Consider the following 20,292-nt stretch of genomic DNA (forward strand, 5'->3'; position numbering starts at 1 on the left):
AACCCTGGAGGAAATGACTGAGCCGGTCTCGTCCCCGCCCGCCAGCGCTCCCCTGGCCACACCCTCCGCCTGCACTCGGCTACCCCGCCGCCGTCCGTCCCCGAGGCTGCAGGCTCGGACCCCAGCTCTGACCCCAGCTCTGACGTAAGTCCCTCCTGTCCCCTCCCTCCGCCTCCCCTCTGCCCAGGGGCCCGGCTCAGGTGGGTAAAGGCTGAGCTTCTCAGAGCCCCTCCGCCTCCCAGGCTCGCCTGCCTCTCTCCGCCTGCCTGCCGGGCGGCTCGGCTTTGCCCCCTCCTGCCTCAGTCTCCTCGGCTCGCCTCCATCCCTCTCAGACTAGTCTCTCCCAGATCTGCCGGCATCCTGTCCTATTGTCTCTGCACTGAGGCCCCTAACGCAAACTCACTTTTTCCTCAGAGGTCAGGAGCACATTACTCATTCTTCCTCTTTACCCCTCCTTGCTGATTCCTCAGCTCTGGGGACAGCCCCAGGGGGAGGGGCGAGGCCCCCGATCTACTCTTGTGCCCCAGACCTCTCCTCCGTGCCCTGTGGGGTCAGTGCTGGCAGGTAAGTGCTTCTCTGCGTCAAGGGTGGCTCTGTGCAGTGGCTGCTATTGAAAGCCCGGTTTGAGCGGATGCTTCCTGTTCTCTTTGGGGACCTGCAAAGGGAAGAAGGGGGTGGTGGCTGGGGACCCCCAGTCCTGAGACCCTCCCTCTGCCCCTGCAGCCAGCTCTTAGCCCTGGCAGGGGGTCCTTGGAGCCAGAGGTGCCTGCTCAGGGTAGGAGGGGGTCTGCAGGATCCCCCCTGGGGCCTGGGGTTGCTGCCCTGGGCCGGCCTCACCGACAGCATGGCTGACCCCAGCTCCACCTCGCCCCACAGATGTCGCCCTCTGGCCGCCTGTGTCTCCTCACCATCATTGGCCTGGTTCTCCCCACCAGAGGTAAGGCCCAGCCCTCCTCTCCACCTGGCCCCAGCACCCCCAGCCCTGCCTGAGCGCACTGCTGGGTGGGCATCCGGTGGGTCTGGATGCCCTTCCTGTGGCCTCCCTCACTACCGAGCCAGCACTAGGGAGTGGGGGTCCTGGTGAGGAGGCCGGGGTTACGCCCTCCTTGAGCACCTCAGTCCTGCATGGCCACTTCCAATGAGTCTGGCCGGAGCCTGTCCTGCTGAGCTTCCTCCATTTCACCTCCAAGAAGAACGCACTGAGTTTGATTTGGCGGGGAGATGGGTGTCAGCTTTCTACTAGGCAGCCAGGAGCCCTGGGCTCCTAGCAAAGCAGCACACTGGATCCCGGGGTGAAACATGATTAGGCAAAGGGGTTAGTTGGGGCCAGCCCAAGAGTGGGAGATGTCTCCCCACTGTCTGGGAGGGGTTTCTTGAGGGGAGTACCCATGGGGGGCTTTTGCCAGTGCTGGGTGCGGGAGCGCATTGCAGCTTCAGCTCCTCTAGTGTCCGTACTGTCGTGCCCATTTTACAGATGAGGAAATAGGCTCAGTGAAGGGAGGGGCTGATGAGTGGAAAGACTGGGATTCAGGCATCCTGTCTGTCCCCCAGAAGGCAGAGCAGGCTCTCCACTGAAGCTGCCCCGTTCCTCCTTGACAAAATAGTTTTCGTGTATGCTTTCAGTCATTCAGCAAGTACCTCATTCAAGGCACTGGGCAAGCAGCGATCCACAAAATGGGAGCTCTCATTCTAGTTGGAAAGAGCCAGTAACCAGTCCATCAGTAAATTATACAGTATGCTAGAAGGTGATATGTGCTACGGAGAAAAATAGAGGAGAGTCACAGGGATTGTTTAAACAGGGTGGTCAGGGGAGACCTCCTGGTGCATGACATTGGGGCAGACACTTGACGTTGATGAGGGAAGAGCTAAGCAGGTATCAGGTATCAGGGGTTGAATGCTGTCTGGGGAGTGTGAGAAACGGCAGGCAGGCCAAGTAGCTAGGTGGAAAAGAACAAGGGGCAGGGGGGAAGGTCAGAGAGATGACAGAGGACCAGATGGAGGGGGCACTTCTGGGCCCAGTGAGGACTTTGGCTTTTCCTTGGAGAAGGTGAAGCCAGTGGGGGCTCTAAGCCAGCAAGGCCCTGACCTGACCAAGGGTTCACAGGTTCCCTCATTGCAGGTGGAGAGCAGACCTAGGGGGTGGGGGCGGGGCCGGGAGCGGGGGAAGGGAGGCAGGAGAGGAGCCTCAGTAAGGTACAGGCTGGAGAGGCTCGGGGCTGGGCCAGGGCGGGGCAGTGGCTGTATTCAGCACCTACATGTTAATCAGTGAGAGAGACCCTTCCCCCTCCATCCATTTCATCCCACCTATGTGGCCCTGAAAAGTAGACTCAATCATCATTTCCTCTTTGCAGATGAGGCAGCTGAGTCTCAGAGCCAGCACTTCATTTGCTCTAGGTCACATAGTGAGGAACTTGGGAGAAGAATTTGAGGTCAAGGCCCCTGGCTGATGCCAGCACCTGGGCTCACTAGGCTAAATTGCCTCTCCCGTTGCACCAGGATGGGTAGGACATGGGAGCTAGAGGAAGGGTGCTGGGACATTAGCACTTCTAAAAACACTTCCAGGGTCGTGGATTGATAGCACAACACTGGTCAATCAAACATCTGCCTGCTATTGCCACCAGCAGACCTCCAGGACTACTCACCGCAGTTTTAGAAGGGAGTGTAGGGTAGCAGTACTGGGGAGAGAGGGGGGATCAGAGGCTCTTCCTTGACTTCTCATCCTTGATTTCCCAGGACAGATTTTGGAGGGGGCCACACTCAGTTCTCCAGCAGACCCAATCACTGCGAACATTCATGCCCTGACTCGAGCATCAGGTGAGGAAAGACCAACAGGTGAGTTCTGTCAAGATCCTGTCATTGCAAATAACAACAGCAACAAAAATCTCAAGCTTGGATCAAATGGGAAGTTTTGGATTTGTGTAACTAAAAAGTCCAGGGATAGACTTTCAGGCATGGCTTGATATAGGTGCTCAAATAGTGCTGTCAAGAAGCTGTCTCTATCTCTTGTTTTGTTTTTTTCTGTGTTGGCTTCGTTTTCAGGCAGATTCTCTTCTTATATAGCCAAGATGGTCCCTAGAGACCTGGGGCTTCCATCTGATCTGCTAAGAACCCGGAGTAAAAATAGTTCTCTCTTCCTCAATCCAGCAAATGTCCCAGAACTGAGTGTCATTGACTAGGCTCAGGTCACATGCCCACCCCTGAGGTGATCAATGTGGCCATGTGGTTTAGGGTTAGGGTATAGAAAGCCGATCATCAGACCTGGGTGTCATGTGTAACCTCCAACAGGGCTGGTGCCAGTCCGCTGGGAGTCAGGGAAAGATTGTCCCTCAAAGGAAATTCCTGGGACTCTTACCAGAAACCAGCTGAGTAGGGGAAGGGGTATCAGTAAGAAGAGCCTGAGGCAGAGGAAACACTGACATCTCATTTAGGCAGCTAGCAAATGGCTGGTTTAATTAAGTCATTTCCATTACATCAAGTTGAGTTGCTATGGAAATCCCCCTGTATCCTTCATCCATGGCCCCTCTCTGCATTTCTCTCTTCTCACCCTGCTTCCGGACTAAGACACCGTCCACCCAGAACTCCAGTCCACTCCTCAGTCCTCACCTCTGCAGACCGGTGGTGAGTGGGGCAGGGGGAGGGGGTGGGGAGGTGGGTCTGGGAAAGTCACCATTCCCCATCTTCCTCTGACACCCTGGGTCCTTGGTTACCCATTTCAGCCTCCCAACTCCTAACCCCCTGGTTTACTTTATTGTGGGGCAGCTAGTCAACCCCATCTACTTCATAAAAACAAAATCTTTTGACATTGTGAAAAATAATCCATATGAAAGTACAAAACCATAAAGGTACAACTTAACAAATCACTCTAAATTGAACCCCTGTGTAGCCACCACTCAGGTCAAGGAATAGACACCCCAGGAGCTCCGCATGGGCAAACCCCTTTCATTTCTCCTTTTCGACTCTTATGTTGTTCCTTTTTTGAATTTTCAAATCATCTTTTAAGTTTTTCTTATGGTATAACATATTCAAAAAGTGCTCCCCAAAGTTTTCCATTAATGTTTAATGATACAGTAGTCCATAAATACACATTCTCCTTGGAAAAAAAAATACTGTAGGTGAGATGAAATCCCTTTGTCCTTTCCCTGTCCTTGTTCTCTCCCCCATCTCCGAGAGCTCCCCACTGTTAGCACTGGGAGTAGTTCCCCTATGATACTGTAGCACATGTGTGTTACCTGGAGAAAAGGCACTGACTGGGAGGTATGTTTGTGTGGCCTGAAGGATGTTCTCTGATTGGTCTGCAACTTGCACTTTTCTCCCCCCATGCAATATATTTGGGAGCCTTTCCCACATTCCTATGTAAACACTGATCTCCTTCTTCAGTGCTGCATGGTATTTGCGGGGTTCCCGTGCATAATTAAGGAAGCTACACACAGCTTGATGAGCATCTTGGTTGCTTCCAGTCTTTTCTGTTACACACAGTGCCACTCTGAGCAACCTGTCCCCTCCTCCTTGAGCAAACTGTTAGAGCACTTACTATGTATTGGTCATGGTTCTAAGTATTTTACCCATGTTCACTCATTCAATACTCACCCAAAGCTTCCGAGGTAGAAAGGAGCATTGTCCCCACTTTTTACAGATAAGAGAACAGAGGCTCAGCATAACTCACTCAAAGTGTCACAGCAACTAAGTGACACTGGGGATTGGGGTCCAGTAAGGAACCTGGTGCTAGAGCCTGGCTTTTCCTGCCATCGCTCTGCAACAAAGGACACAAACACTGAAATTTCTTTTGAAAGCCACTTGGGGAATGGCTGCACAGGTTTGCCCTGCCACCAGCGATGTGAGAAAGTCCCCCATTCCCACTTCTACAGTGACACTCGGTCCATGAATGTCTTTGATTTCTGCCAGCCTGAGATGGAGAGAGGGCCCCTCGCTGGTTTAGGGATTGCATGTCCCTGGTTTCTTAGCCTCCCTCCTTGCTTTTCTGACCTGAGCAGAAACAACACAGAGCCCGGTGGCGAAGGAGACCCAGTCGCAGCACCCGGTGGGAACAGATATGCACCTGGCAACACATCCACAGACGGACTGGAGCAGCACGGCAGGTAGAGCCTGCGATAGCCTAGCAACATCACAGTTTTGTTTAATCGTCCATGTGGGTCAGCATTTCCCCAAGCATGTTTCTCAGTGTGCCCATTTGGGGAATTGTTAATACATTTTCAAAAAAATTTTTTTAAATTTGTTGTGAAAGGTATTTGGGAAACTCTGAGTTAAAGTTAAGCATGTTTCTTTAGGGTGGGACTTCTTGGAAGTCTTAATAAAGCTTATTTGCAGCAAATATTCCCAAGAGGAGCATTGGGTATGCAGTGTTTTCCAAGCCTGAGATGCTCGGGACCCTCTTTTGTTCAGGTTCCTTCAGGAACTGGTGACAGGAAATGTGACTGTGGGCATTTCCTTTGTGTATGTCTTCTAATTAGAGAAGGACCTTTTCATATGAAATACAGAAAACCCATCTTTAAAAAGAAAGATTTATTGGCTATGTATGTTCCATAAAGTCCTGAGCTACAGTTTCAGGCATAGTTGGATCAAGGACCCCAAGCTTGTGATCATGACTGACTTGCTCCCTCTCTCAGCTCTGCTGTCTTCATTCTCTAGCAGCTTTTCCCCTCTTGGTGGCAAAGATGGTCTCATAGTTCTAAGTTCAGGTCATAAACTCAGCAGCTGGAGCACACTTGGCTCCTTATCTCCAGCCCAAGGCCTTGAAATGGACTCTCATTGGCCCAGTTGGAGTCACATGCCCATGTCTGACCCATGGGAGCCTGGGAAATGGACCACATTGATTGTTCAGGTCTAAGTCTTGTGCCCCCATCCTGATGATGGAGAACTGGGTCAGCCATTGCTGAACTGTGCAGACCAAGGTTCAGAAGAGGTGACTACCCTCAGGACCAGTGAGTAGTTAATGTTACCAGAGCTGTGGGCAAGGGGGCTGAGCCAAGAGTCAGGCAACAGGTGGCCTCTAAAGACTGCATGATGATCCATATTTGAGGAGCAGCTCCTACTGGAAAGTACTGTAGCCTGGGCCTCTCCCAGGCTGAGAGGCATGCACAGGTGTACAGATGAGAACACCACCTCTAAGACCCTGTCATTCCCTTGTAGACTTCCATAATTGTTACATTTTCAAGAGACAGCAGTAGAACATCTCATCTTGACAGAATCTGTCTATCAAAACAATTTTACAACAGATGGAATTCAAGTGTCTTGGGGAAGGGGACTTGTTGCAGAGACTCTGCTCCACGCCAGGCACTGTGTTATGCTTTCACGTATTCACTCATCCAGTGTTCGCAGTCACTATATGTGGTGGGAATGTCCCATAATCCCATTGTACAGGGAAGGGAACTGAGGCCCAGAGAGGTTTCTCTGCTGGCCCTAGGCCACACAGCCCAAAGAGACAGAATTGGAATGTGAGCCCAGGCACTCTAGTGCCAGGATGCCTGAGCACCACACAGCATCTAGTTGTCCTTTTCATTTGCTGCGGTCTCTGCATCTTTGTCCCTGCTGTTGATCTTACTCACACCTCCTCTGGGCAAGGCTTCCCTGAACGTCTCATAGTCCTTGGCTATCAGATTATAGTTAGGAAGTGAGGTGCTGAGATTGGCCTAGGCAAGTTGGGGTTCATGAGGCAGCTTTTCTGCTTGCTGGCTTCCCATTGGGGCATCAGACAGAGGTGACCACTTCACTGGGGACACTTGTAAGTATCAGAGGGGCAGGTCTTTTCTTTGGGGCATCGATACTTTATTTTATTTTATTTATTTATTTTTTTGAGAAGGCATCTCTCATATTTATTGATCAAATGGTTGTTAACAACAAGAAAATTCTGTATAGGGGACTCAATGCACAATCATTAATCAACCCCAAGCCTAGTTCTCAACAGTCTCCAATCTTCTGAAGCATAATGAACAAGTTCTTACATGGTGAACAAATTCTTACATAGTGAGTAAGTTCTTACATGGTGAACAGTGCAAGGGCAGTCATCACAGAAACTTTCGGTTTTGATCACGCATTATAAACTATAAACAATCAGGTCAGATATGAATATTCGTTTGATTTTTATACTTGATTTATATGTGAATCCCACATTTCTCCCTTATTATTATTGTTATTATTATTATTATTATTTTTAATAAAATGCTGAAGTGGTAGGTAGATGCAAGATAAAGGTAGAAAACATAGTTTAGTGCTGTAAGAGGGCAAATGTAGATGATCAGGTGTGTGCCTATAGACTAAGTATTAATCCAAGCTAGACAAGGGCAACAAAACATCCACGGATGCAGAAGATTTCTCTCAAAACAGGGGGGGTGGGGTTCTAAGCCTCACCTCTGTTGATCCCCAATTTCTCACCTGATGGCCCCCCAGCGACTGTGCCTGTCTTAGGGCATTGATATTTTAAAGAGAGGAACAACTCCAGTATTTTTGGTCTGGGAGCAGAGGTGATATTCAAACATCTCATAACAAGTATCTCCAGGCTCTGTAACTGGGCCAGGGTCTCCTGAAGGCCCTCCTGCCTGGTTAGAACAGATGTAATCCTTTACTTCCTGGGTTGTGAGGTGGTCTAGGAGGGCCTAGGAAGGGGTCGGGCTGTTCTATTGTCAGGCTTATTTCAGTGTTGCCATACTTGCCATTCCTCGCTGCCTCAGGAGTGGGGAAAGCCTGTGCCTGGCCCCTAATGTGTGGGCGCGGGCGATCGGTTCCTCCCAGATACGGGTATTTCCTGATGCCCCTTCTTTCCCTCTATGGCTCACTCCTGCCCTCCTCCATCATCTAGCCGCTCTGTCTGCCGATCCCACTAAAGGCACCACACTCTCCAAGAGGCAAACCTCGAGAAGAGATGTCAGGACGGACCCTGTCCTCAAGCCGACTGGTCAGTAATTCTCTTCCTGGGCTGAAAACAGGCTGTTTCCTGTTCACTCTGTATTTCTAGCACCTGGAATACTGCCCAGTGCAGAACAATCCTCATTAAGCATGTGTTTGGTGAATATAGCACTTCAGGGCTGGCAGAGGGTGGACACAGGGTAGACACGCAATAAATGTCTGAATACATGAATGAATGCAGGCTGCATGCAAGCCACCCCAAAGCTCAGCAGCTTATAATGACAACCATTTTTTTAGCTGTCAAATCTGCAGTTTGGATGTTTAGTTTCGGCTCAGCTGGGTGGTTCTTCTGGTCTTACATGTACTCATGCATCTGAGGTCAGTTTGGGGAGGTGTGGAACTCTGTTTCCAGGGACACCTTGATTCTTCCCCTTGTGGTCTTATCTTCCACCTCCTGCTCATCCGACCACAACAAATGGTTGGAAATGATATGGCCCTGCGTCACACAGAGAGTCCATTCATTCATTTATTGATTCATTCAGAAACATTTATTGAGCACCTACTGTGTGTGTCAGGCACTATTCTAGGTATCAGGGATACAGCAGTGAACAAGATAGACAAAAATCTCTTCTCTCAGCAGACATTCTATTGGGGGAGAGAGAGAGAGACAAATAATCATCATAATTATGTATCCGGTAGTTTTAAGTTGCTATAAAAAAAAATACAGCAGCGTTCAGGTTAGAGAGTGACTGGGAGTATTTTTTCACTGGAAGGAGTTGAGGGGGAGCCATGTGGGTGTCTGGGCAAGGGTGCTCCAAGCAGAGGAAGCAGCCAGTGCAAAGGCCCTGGGGTGAGAAGGGGTTGGCTTGGCCACCAGCAGGGCAGCCAGTGGGGCTGGAGCACATGAATGAGGGGGAGAGTGAGGAGGTAAGTAGAGGGGTGGTGGGGACCACAGGAGGACTTTGGGTTTTATTCTGAGTGTCCTCTCTGCCTTACTCTGCCATTCACTGCTTCACTCCACTAACCCGTGCTGAATGCTGACTGGCTCCCTGTGTGTCCCCCCAGGTGCGAGTGAAGACAACCCCTTCTCCTATGGTAAGTCACACCTGGGAGGGTGTGGGGAGGAAGGGTGAATGTTCCCCCTCACCGCATTCCTCCGTCTTTCTCTGCGCAGATGAGGATGCTCTCCGGAAGCGGGGGCTGTTGGTGGCAGCTGTGCTGTTCATCACAGGCATCTTCATCCTCACCAGTGAGAACGGGCTGGGCAGGAGGGGCGCTGAGACTGGGAGGAGGGTCCTTGGCTTTCCCGCTGATGGAGGGGAGGTTCTTGAAGGCTCCTGGGCAAGGTTGCTTTAAAGGAGGCATATCTGTTTTTACATATCCATACAAACCACCCCTGATTTCAATGGCTTAAAATGACAACCAATTACTTAACTCTCAGTTCTGCCATTTGGAAATGTAGGGTGAGCTCAGCTGCATGGTTCAGGTTGTAGCTGGATTTATCCATGCGCCTGAGGCCATCTGCAGGGCAGCAGGGAGCTCTGCTTGTGTGGGCACCTTCATTCTTCCCCTGTGGTCTTATCCCCCAGAAGGCTGTCCTGGGGTTCACCCAGTGGTGGTGGGTAAGGGGGTAGTGTGGCCGCCCAGGACTAGCAACAGTGGGGAGATGTGATCATCCCAGCCCAAAGGGGTGAGGGGAGGTAACGGTCGGTCCAGGGTCTGGGAAGAGGTGGGAGGGGCCCCTGGCAGTTGCTGTGGCTCCAGGACGTGGTTTGCAGCCACTGCTTCATTGTCGATCCACCACACAGAGAAGGGGGCCAAGGAAGAAGAATAAGCGGAGAAACTAATTTTTTGTCATGTTTTTTTTTATTTCTTATTTTTTATTTTGGTATCATTAATCTACAATTACAGAAAGAACATTATGTTTACTACGTTCCCCCCTTCACCAAGTCCCCCCCACATACCCCTTCACAGTCACTGTCTATCTGCGTAGTAAGATGCTGTAAAGTCACTAGAGAAACTAATTTTTAAACAGTTTTTAAAGGCTGCAGATTAAATAAAACATGAGGGGCACCAACTCGCCAGCCCTCAGTTAAGCTGTGTGACCTATGCCAAGTTTCATCACCTCCCTTGTCCAACTTCTTCATCAGGCAGGTGGGCACAGCCGCATCTTTTTTGTGTTAAGGTGGGAGGCAGAATAGTGACAATAAGGAAAAGAGATCGCTAATGTGTGCCTGAATCTCACAAAATCTAGGGGTCGAGCCCTGTTGCCTAGGTCAACCAACATGTATTTATTGATCCTGACTTTGTGCTGGGCCCTATTCTTACCCCTGTGGGAAAAGTGAGGCTCCGAGGGTTGAGCTTGCCTAAGGTCACACAGCACATAAGGATCAGGGAAGACTGGATGCAGGTCCAATGCGTGAGGGCAGATCCTGGACATTAGCTCTGGGGCCGCAAATTGCTCCAGTGACAAATGCTTGTGGGCACCTACTCTGTGCCCAGCCTGTGCTGGGATGCTGGGGCATGACCCGGTCCCCACCCTAGGGGAGCTCACATAACTAGGGGGATGACAATGAACAGGTAAGTGCGTTAATGAGCAGAGTGGGTACAAAGATCATTACAGGGAGGAAAATTAAGCAGAATGATGAGCCTGAGAGGGACTGGAGAGACGCTCCCTCTAAAGAGGAAAATCAGAGCTGATTCCCAGTGGTGGGAAAGATGATTAAGAAACCAGTATGGGGAGCAGCAAGTGCAAAGCTCCATGGCAGGGATGAGCGGAGCATATTGCAGTGACCTTGGGGAGAGGCCGGGTGGCTAGGGCAGTGTGAACAGGAGAGGAGAGGAAGGAGTCAAGGAGGCATCAAAGTGCTTTTTACCGAAGTCCCCTTTGTCTTCTGCGATTCCCCCTCACTCACTTTATTCCAGTCCCCTGGCTTGCTGCTATCTCCTAAGCCCATCTGTCCACCTCCTACCTCAGGGCCTCTGCTCTGCTGTTCCCTCTGCCTAGAACACCCTACCTCCACGTGTCCACAGGCTCCTGCCCACCTCCTTCAGGTCTTTGCTCAAACGTCACCTCTTCAGTGAATCCCCTGTGGTCATTGCCTCGAAGATGGCCTAGCTCCTGGGCCCCTCTGCCTCCTGGCTTTATTTTCCTTTGTAGCACCCATCTGACTTATCACGATCAACACACTTGACTTGGTTACTTCCCTCATTGTTGGCCCCCACTAGAAAGTCAGCTCCACTGGGCAGGGGTTTTACTCCTTCTTGTTCCCAGCTGTGCTTCCAGTGCCTAGATCAGTATTTGGCACATAGTAGGTGCACAGTAAATATCTGCGGAATGAAGAATAGCACACATGCTTAGAATGGGTGTGCGTGGGAAGCTCCTCCTTGGGGCCGTTGCGTCAGCTCTTCTGTCTGCCTCTCATCGCCTGCTCAGAGTTGCCTTGGAGCTTTCCAAGGGGCAGGGTTGGTGGGCCTGGTCCTCAGCACCCAGAGCGCACACAATAATCCATATTGTTCCCATTCATGACTGAACCATTTCCTTCACCCACAGGTGGCAAGTGTAGTCGGTTGCCCCGATTATGCTGGAATTATGACAGGTGAGTACATCACAAGTGGTAGCCGAAGGCCTGGTGGGCACCCATGACCAGGCCCCCACCCTCCTCACTGCACCCGGCCTCCTTGTTTCCCCGGCAGAACCTACAGGATAGTCAATAAAGCTCAGCCTGAGCGGGAAGACATGGATGGAGCTGACGGCCCGAGCCCCCTGTGCTCCCAGCCCTGCCCTCCCTGAAAGCTGCCCAGCTCCCCAGGCACTGCCCCCCAAGTTATCCATCTGTTCAGACAACAAGTAAAGCACCGTGGTCCCTGTCCTGGTCTCTGATCATTCATGACCGGGAGTGGAAGGAAGCAGCAGGGGCTGTGGACAGACCCCTGAGAAGCCACGTGAGGGTCACAGACTCCAAAGACAGGGCAGGGGATTCAGAAAACAAGCCGTCCTGGGATGAGGGAGGTGGGACTGGGGAGGCAGGGACTCTGGCCAGTGAAAGGATCGGCACAGGATTCTGCCCAGGCAGTGTGAAAGCCCCAGCGTGTCCATGCACAGAACCCCGTGCCCAGTGCCAGCTTGTCCCTAGCATTGGCAGATGGCAGGGAACTGGGCAAGCACAAATGGAGGTCCTGGATGCACCAGTGGCCCTCTTTTCTTCACATTCAGGGTTCCTCTGACATACACATGAGTATGGACACTCCAGGCTGCACATCCAACCTCCATCCATACCCCCAACCCACAAATGACTGCCTTTTGGTTTAAGGAAGGCCACATCGGCCCTAAAGTGGACTCAGAGCAGGTTGGGCAGGGAATCCCAGGGCCCCAGAGCATGGGTGAGAAGGGGCACAGGCTCTGGCAGGCACTTCCTGGGGGACCCTTGGGTTCTGCAGCCCTTGGAGAAGGGCTCAGTGAGATCTGGCCAGACCAGGCCCTCTGAAGCTCAGGGCTTGGGGTAAGGGCCACTCCCCAGGTTTAAGGGTCATTATGCCAAAGTAAAGAGACAAGGTCCTCTTCACAGTGGTTGCATAACAATGTTTAACAAATTTGAGGTCACAGCCTGTTCATGGGTTACAAAATCAGTTTAGAGGGCTGTGAGTAGCATAAAGAGGAAAGAGAAAGAAGTAACACAATGGAAGAGGAAATACCAGAGTGTATCACAAATAATATGCTATGTATCCTCTTTTCAATTTCTGCCACATTTTCATACTGCCTGTCTTAATACTCGCTTTAAGAAATCACCTCCGTTTGTAACTTAAATAAACTTATTTTAAAAGACACATTCATATATGGAAAACCAGTACTGCTTCATATAAATAGAGGATAGTTATAAAGATAAATCCAATGAAAACAAACAAGGAAAATGATATATTGCATTTTAGCTGCACACTGCCCTGCTGGCCAAGGGCTCTGAGCCCCAGAGGAGACGGTCAGTGTCAGGGGTGTGATTGTGACCTTATTGTCCATAGACTGCAGAGTTGGGGAGGCCCAGGACCACCCTCACTTCTGACACCAACTGCAAGTTCGAACAGACCACCAAGACCACCTCTGGGTTCAATAATAATTCACTGGAAAAACTCATGAAACTCATGGAAAGTTGTTGTACTCATCGTTATGGTTTATTACAATGAAAGGAAGCAGATTGGAATTAGCTAAGGAAAGAGACCCGTGGGGCAGAGTCTAAGAGAGTTTCAAGCATGAAGCTTCCAGTTGTTCTCTCCCGGGGAAGGAGTGGGCAGTGCTGAGTTCCAGCAAAACTGTGTGATAATACACAGAGTACTGCCAACCAGGGAAGCGCCTACAAGCTTTGGTATCCAGGGCTTTTATTGGAGCTCATCACAAAGACACAACTCACCACCCATGTGGTCACCCTGGTGACCGTCTCCTCTGGAGGTTGAGCCTATACCTGTGGTGCAAAGCCCCTACCATCAGTCCCATTGTTAGAAACTATCTGGGTGGCCCAGGCCGCCAGGTAAACAAGGCACTCTTCAGGCAGGACACTCCAGGGGCTCAGAGATCACCTTCTGGGAGGTGAGGCCACAACTAGACTTCTGTTTAGTAAAGGTTAATTCTTTACGACATAGATCCTTCTTCCCTCGTATCATTTGATGGATTAAAAAAATTCAAAAAGTGATTTACTTTCTTGTAATGTGACTCCATGTGATTAATACTGTTTGGGGCCTAAGAACATCTCATGGATCACCGCTGGAGCACAGCCTGGACTTGAGGAATCACCAGCTCAGTGGAATACCCAGCTGCCTCCAGGGCAGAATAAGGGCAGTGCTGACCCACCGCAGGGCTGATTAGGAGATTGGCACTCAGTGTCCATCCCCCGACCCCATTCACTCTCCCTGTTGGGTAGAAGAGAAAAAGTTAATGCTATGTTTCTCAGATGCCCCTGAAAATGGGTTTCTGGATGTGGAGTCAGCTCTGCTAATTAGTGATCCCTAACAGATTTGGAGGGCCGAGAGACCTTCTTTCTGCCTAATTAGCTGTTTTCTGCTGACCAGCATGGTTGTGAAGGTGATGAGTTTTTGTCCATGCCATTCCAGTGTCCGGCTGCTGGCCCTGTGGGCATTCAGAGGCAGTTATGCTCACACACAAGAGGATATCTAAAAGGCCAATAAGCGCATGAAAAGACGCTCAATATCATTAGCTAAGAGTGGACAGTAAGTGAAAACCAGACTCAGAAACAACCACACACAGAATGGCTAAAATTAAAAAGACTAACAATACCAAGAGCTGGAGAGGATGTGGAGCAAGTGGAATCGCCATACATTGCTGTAAATTGGGTTGTAAATTGATACAATCATTTTAGAAAACTTGTCAGTTTCTTTAAACGGTAAAGGTGCACTTAAGGTATGGCCCAGCACTTCAGTTCTTAAATCTCTCTCCAAAAGGAAGGAACCCAGATGTCCCCACAAAGACTTGTATGTGAACGTAACAGCAAAAAACTGGAAACATCCTAAATGTCCTGCAGCATAGGTGAGTGGATACAAACTGCGGCATATGTGTTTAAAGAAATACTACTCAGCCATAACAAGGAGGACTACAGGTCCACACAGCACTTTGACAAAACTCAAAAACATCGTCCTGGCTGAAAGAAGCCAGATACAAAAGAGTGCAGATGGCACCATTCCACTTCTGTGAAGTTGCAGAATGAGCAAAATGAATTGGTGGTGAAGGACGTCAGCATAGGAGTTGCCTCTACCGCTATTATGTTGCCTCTACAATGGATGGGGTGACTGAGAACGGGCCTGAGGGAATTTTCATGGAGGATCAAAATATTCTATACCCCGATGGTGGTGCAGATTACATGGATGTATATGTTGGTCAGAACAGATTGAACTGGATACTTAAGCCTTGCGCACTTTACTACATGAACGTTATACCTAAACACAAAGCACAACAAAACTGAAAACAAAAAAAAAGCAGTTATGTCTTGGGGGGAGATGACTCCCACATCCTGGATCAGAGAGAGAGCTATAGGATTCTGAAGGTGTTGCGTACAGTGGGCCTCCTGATTGGGATGGAGGGAGAAGCTCCCAGGGGAGGTGGTTCAGTCATTGTGAAATAACAGAAAATATGTATATTGGGTTTTGCTTCCAGTTTCTGACTCACAGCTCCTAAAACTCTTGTACTCCCCTGAGTGGAAGTGTTGCTAGGAGCATCTTTTGTTCTGATATTTAGTCCTTGACCTCAGTTGCTGGTACACGGAGCCTAAATCCCTTGGACTTTCCTGGGTGATAGGATTGTCTTTCCTTCTAATGAGGCCCACTTGGCAGGCTCCTGGATGGGGGCTGGTCACCGGGAAGACCCAGTTATGATTAGGAGCTCGGAAATCTTAGCCCCACTCCTCCTTCTTCAGGAAGAAGAGAGGGGCTGGAAATTGAGTTAATGGTTAATCATGCCTACATGATGAAGCCTCCATAAAAATCCCAAAAAGTACAGGGTTCAGAGAGCTTCCAGGTTGGTGACCACATCCACACACCAGAAGGACGGCACACCCCAGCTCCACGGGGGCTGAAGCTCCTGAGCTCGGGACCCTTCCAGACCCTGGAATATATCTTCATGGTCCTGTTCATTTGTGTCCTTTATGATATCCTTTGTTGTATAATAAACTGGTAAATGTGTTTATTTGAGTTCTATGAGCTATTTCAGCACATCACGGAATCCAAGGTGGGGGAGCAGTCATGGGAACCTCCATTGTAGCAAGTCAGACAGAAGTAATGGGGAACATGGAGACCTCCTAGCAACTGGCATCCGAAGTGGGGGCAGCCTTGTGGGACTGAGCCCTTAACCTGTGGGGTCTGCACCAACTCCGGTCGGTGTCAGAGTTGAACTGTACTGTAGGACACCCAGCTGGTGTCACAGGGACTTGTTTGGTGGGGAAAAAAAAACATGCATCTGGTATCAGAAATGTTTGAGTGCAAAGTAGAAATGCAGGAGGAGGAGTGAGTTGTTCCTTATGGTCACATTTTGAGAATCATTTGCAAAGTCTTAGCCTGGAGCCCACAATACTAGCCTTTCCAAAGAGCTTGTCAGCCCCTAATTCCCTATATCAAGCCAGCGCATTTTTGCTTAAAATTGACAGTAATAATCTAAAAATCTCCATAGCTTACAATAAAGGTTTGTTTCTCATCACACTGCGTGTTCATCATGGGTCAGTTGGGAGCTACAACATGACCTGAGCTGATGGAGAAGCCATTATCAGAAACATTTCTGGTTATCACTGACAGAAAGAAAAGAGAATAAGGTGAGACACACGGTGGTTGTTGTAGCCTCTGCCAGGGAGGGACACATATACTTTCTGCTCAAATTTCATTGGCCAAAGCAAATCACATGGCCACATTTGAGTTCAAGAGGGCAGGAAACTAGTCTTCTTATAGGGAAGGACCTGGATATTGGTGAACAGTAGTATAGCTCGCCACCAAGAAGTGTATCATCTCACATAGCAAGAATTTTGAAAGCAGAAACTGTAACTGTAAAAGACATGAGCCAGAAAAACAGTGGCTTGACCAAGGTGATGCATTTCTCCTATAACAGAACTCTGAAGTGTGTTGCCCAAGGCAGGGGAAGGGGCTCCTTAGTTCATAAAAAACCGGGGTTCTACTGACTTACTGCTCTGCCATCCTTAGCATGTAGCTGTAATCCTCAAAATCACAAAATGGTTGCAGGAATCTCAGCTATCTTGTCACATTGTAAGAAAAAGAAAAGGGGGGTAAAAAAGGTGGGGTGGGGGGAAGGTACCATTTGGTGAATTGGCTCCTCTTAAAAAGGATTAAAAAAAAGAAACAATTTCCAGAACTCTTTCAGAGACTTCTACTTCCTTCTGATTGGCCATTTCTGTCTTCAAAAAGAAACTGAGAAATGTAGCCTTTTAGCTGAATCCATGACACTCTGAACACCATCTGGGAAAGCAACAGCCTTAAGGAATTTGTAGATATGGTGAGGAGAATGCTAAGCTTCTCCCAAGTCAAGGAATGGGGCTCAAGCTATTTTATTCAAATATGAAAGGAAAAGGTAATTCTTAAGACTGGAGCCTGTTGAGACCTCCAGGGGACAGAACACCAAATATCATACTTGCAAAAGACATCTAGAAATCTCTCCAATGGTGCCTTCACTGTTTTTCAAAGGCTGCTCATCTGCTACCCAAACCCCTTCTGGCGTAAGACACCTTTCTCTGTTGTGTATTATCCGAACTGAAATCTCCTGCTCCTCCACCCCTTACATCAAGAAAGAGATTTCTTGCCAAGAGCTAATGGAGTGGCTCTTGTAATGCGGCCAGTCTCCTGAGTACAATACTGACAAGGTTCTTGTTCTGGAAGAATTAAGGCCAAATTACATTAACTGTAAGAAATTTGCTTTCTTCATAAAAGCTAAATTGTGCTTTTCTTGGGGTGTTGGGAGAAACTTCCAATGCTGGCTTCAGTGAGGTGTGCTTGCTTCTAAGGAGGTTGGTGAGTCAGTGAGTGCCAGCTCCTGCTGGAGGTAGTTTTGTAATGTGTCCACTTGGCTAAGTTAAACTACATTTCCCAGAATTCTCCTCCCTGTGTACTTCTGGTTAGGGTGGGCCACAAGATCTGAATCAGGTCGCGTGGGAGATTTGTGGGTAGAGGTTAGAACTGTAGCCATCCTGTGGCTCACACCTGTTGTCACTTGTCTGATGACTCACCTCCTTAGTGGAAGGCAGCAACTAGGCCTGTAGCCACACCACCTCCGCCGGTGCCTCCTTCAGCTTCTCCAAACCCTGGTCAGTACGTGCTTAGCCCCACGGTGAGAGGCCCCAGCTTCAGCTGGACACCCAACCCCACTGAGGTCGGAGGCAGTAAGAATGACAAGGGGTCAGTCCATCCTCATGGACTCCAGCTTATGCTATGTGTTTCCAGGTTGTTCTTAGGTTGTTCTTGCTTTTCCTGACCTTGGACGCAGTCATGGCCTTACAGCTCATCTTCTTCTTACTTCTAAAATCTATAACTAGATGCAAGTCTCAACAGAATGCAAAGGGCAAGGTACAAAATATGACCCATGAGGAGGTGCAGTATAATACCAAAACAATAGCCACTTTCAGCTTGCAAATTTATATCAACAGAAAACTAGGGAATATAGATGGAAATGAGTTTTAACAGTATTGAATCAAAGTGGAAGAATATGAAGTTGGGCCAGGCCAAATCGATTGATACTGGCCCACTAAGCAGAGATTGTGGAATCCATGTTTGAGTTTGAAGGGCTGACAATGGTTCTGACAGTTTGCTTGGTTGTTTGACTGATTTATGTGCCCAAAGGTAGCCTATACTGGGTTGAAATACCAGAAGTTCCTTGGTGTACTGTAGAGCTTGAGTCAGAAAACATTTTCTGTAAAAAGCCAGATAGTATATGCTTTGGGTTTTTTTTTTTTTTTTTTATGCTTTGGGTTTTACAAGGCAGTGTCAGTGGCCACTATTCAATGCTCCCATTATAGTGGAAAAGCTGCCAAAGACAGTTCCTAAATGGATGAGCATGGCTGTGTTCCAATAAAAGTTTATTTATGAACATTGAAATTTGAATACATTGTCAAGTACTATTATTTTGATCTTATTTCAGTTAAAAATGTAAAAACCATGCTCGCTTCAGCAGCACATATACTCAAATTGGAACAATACAGAGAAGATTAGCATGACCCCTGCTCAAGGATGATATCCAAATTCGTGAGGACACCATCAGCAGAACAAAAAGGCATCCTACAGTATGGGAGAATATATTTGTAAAGGTTTTTTTGGATGGTTAACATCCAAAAGATATAAAGAACTCACACGCTTCAACAACCAAAAAGCAAATAACCCTATTAAAAAATGGGCAGAGGATATGAACAGACACTTCTCCAAAGAATAAATTCAGATGGCCAACAGGCACATGAAAAGATGCTCCACACTGCTAATTATTAGGGAAATGCAAACCACAATGAGATATCACCTCACACCAGTTAGGATGGCCAACACAGAAAAGACTAGGAACAACAAATGCTGGTGAGGAGGCGGAGGAAGGGGAACCCTCCTACGCTGCTGGTGGGAATGTAAACTAGTTCAATCATTGTGAAAAGCAATATGGAGGTTTCTCAAAAAACTAAAAATAGAAATACCATTTCACCCAGGAATTCCACTCCTAGAAATTTACCCTAAGAAAACAACTTCTCAGATTCAAAAAGACATATGCACGCCTATGTTTACTGCAGCACTATTTACAATAGCCAAGATATGCAAGCAAACTCAGCGTCCATCAGTAGATGAATGAAGAAGAGGTGGTACATATACACAATGGAATACTATTCAGCCAGAAGAAAGAAACGAATCCTACCATTTGCAACAACATGGATGGAGCTAGAGGGTATTATGCTCAGTGAAATAAGTCAGACAGAGAAGGACAAATACCAAATGATTTCCCTCATTTGTGGAGTGTAAGAACAAAGCAAAACTGAAGGAACAAAACAGCAGCAGACTCAGACTCCAAGAAGGGACTAGTGGTTACCAAAGGGGAGGGGTGGGGGAGGACGGTGGGGAGGGAGGGCGAAGGGGATTGTGGGGTATCATGATTGGTGCACATGGTGTGTGGGGAGTCATGGGGAAGACAGTGTAGCTCAGAGAAGACAAATAGGGACTCTGTGGCATGTTACTACACTGATGGACAGTGACTGCAATGGGGTATGGGTGGGGACTTGGTAATAAGGGTGAATGTAATAGCCACATTGTTTTTCTTGTGAAACCTTCATAAGAGTGTATATCAATAACACCTTAATCAAAAAAAAAAGTAAAAACCATTTTTAGCCCATGAGCCATATAAAAACAGCCTCTGGGCTAGATTTGGCCCCTGGCTGTAGTTTTCTGACCACTGGTACAGAGGAAGGAAACCAAAGGGTTAGGACCTGGAGGACACTATGCTAAGTAAAACATGGGGAGGTGGTCAAAGGACACACAGTTTCAGTTATACAAGATGATTAAGTTTTGGAGATCTCTCTACAGCATGGTGACTATAGTTAATAATACCATATTTATTACAGTAATACTGAATTTTGCTAAAAAAGTAGATCTTAAGTGCTCTCACCACACACAAAAAAATAGTAACTCTAGGTGAAGTGATGGCAACATTAATTAGCTTGAATGTGGTAATCACCATGTATTCACCATGTACATGTGTATCGAAACATCACATTATACACCTGAAGTCAATGATACCTCAATGAAGCTGGAAAAAAGACCACACAGGCTTAGGGAGATGGGGATGCTGAGTGGCTTTGTTATATAAGACTTGTTTATACACACACTGGGTCAAGGGGACACAGTGATACACTATCATTAGCTATCATGTAACTATCAGAAATAAATTCATGAGGAGAGTCCTAAAATTCTTGA

The 20,292-nt window shown here is 48.3% G+C and overlaps 1 protein-coding gene and 1 non-coding gene across 11 annotated transcripts; both read left to right on the forward strand.

Annotated features, from left to right (window-relative positions):
- Positions 1 to 41: 41 nt before the first annotated feature.
- FXYD5 (FXYD domain containing ion transport regulator 5) lies at positions 42 to 15,542 on the forward strand. Of its 10 annotated transcripts, none has more exons than XM_036929034.2 (12): positions 46 to 144; positions 471 to 564; positions 877 to 937; positions 2,734 to 2,832; positions 3,562 to 3,618; positions 4,992 to 5,096; positions 7,814 to 7,909; positions 8,926 to 8,955; positions 9,035 to 9,109; positions 11,414 to 11,459; positions 14,308 to 14,392; positions 15,193 to 15,542. In XM_036929034.2, the coding sequence occupies exons 3-11, from the start codon at positions 877 to 879 to the stop codon at positions 14,390 to 14,392; spliced, it is 654 nt and encodes a 217-aa protein (XP_036784929.2). In that variant the 5' UTR covers positions 46 to 144; positions 471 to 564; the 3' UTR covers positions 15,193 to 15,542. The 10 variants fall into 10 exon arrangements, with proteins under 10 accessions (XP_057348893.1, XP_057348891.1, XP_036784929.2 ...); XM_057492907.1 differs by having other exon boundaries at positions 15,354 to 15,542; XM_036929035.2 differs by having other exon boundaries at positions 15,359 to 15,542.
- Positions 15,543 to 18,507: 2,965 nt separating this feature from the next.
- LOC118934025 (U6 spliceosomal RNA) lies at positions 18,508 to 18,614 on the forward strand. Its single transcript, XR_005033309.2, has one exon. It is a non-coding gene; the product is annotated as a U6 spliceosomal RNA (small nuclear RNA).
- Positions 18,615 to 20,292: the final 1,678 nt, after the last annotated feature.

Source organism: Manis pentadactyla, chromosome 15 (genome assembly GCF_030020395.1).
Source record: "Manis pentadactyla isolate mManPen7 chromosome 15, mManPen7.hap1, whole genome shotgun sequence".
Classification (NCBI taxonomy): Eukaryota; Metazoa; Chordata; class Mammalia; order Pholidota; family Manidae; genus Manis; species Manis pentadactyla.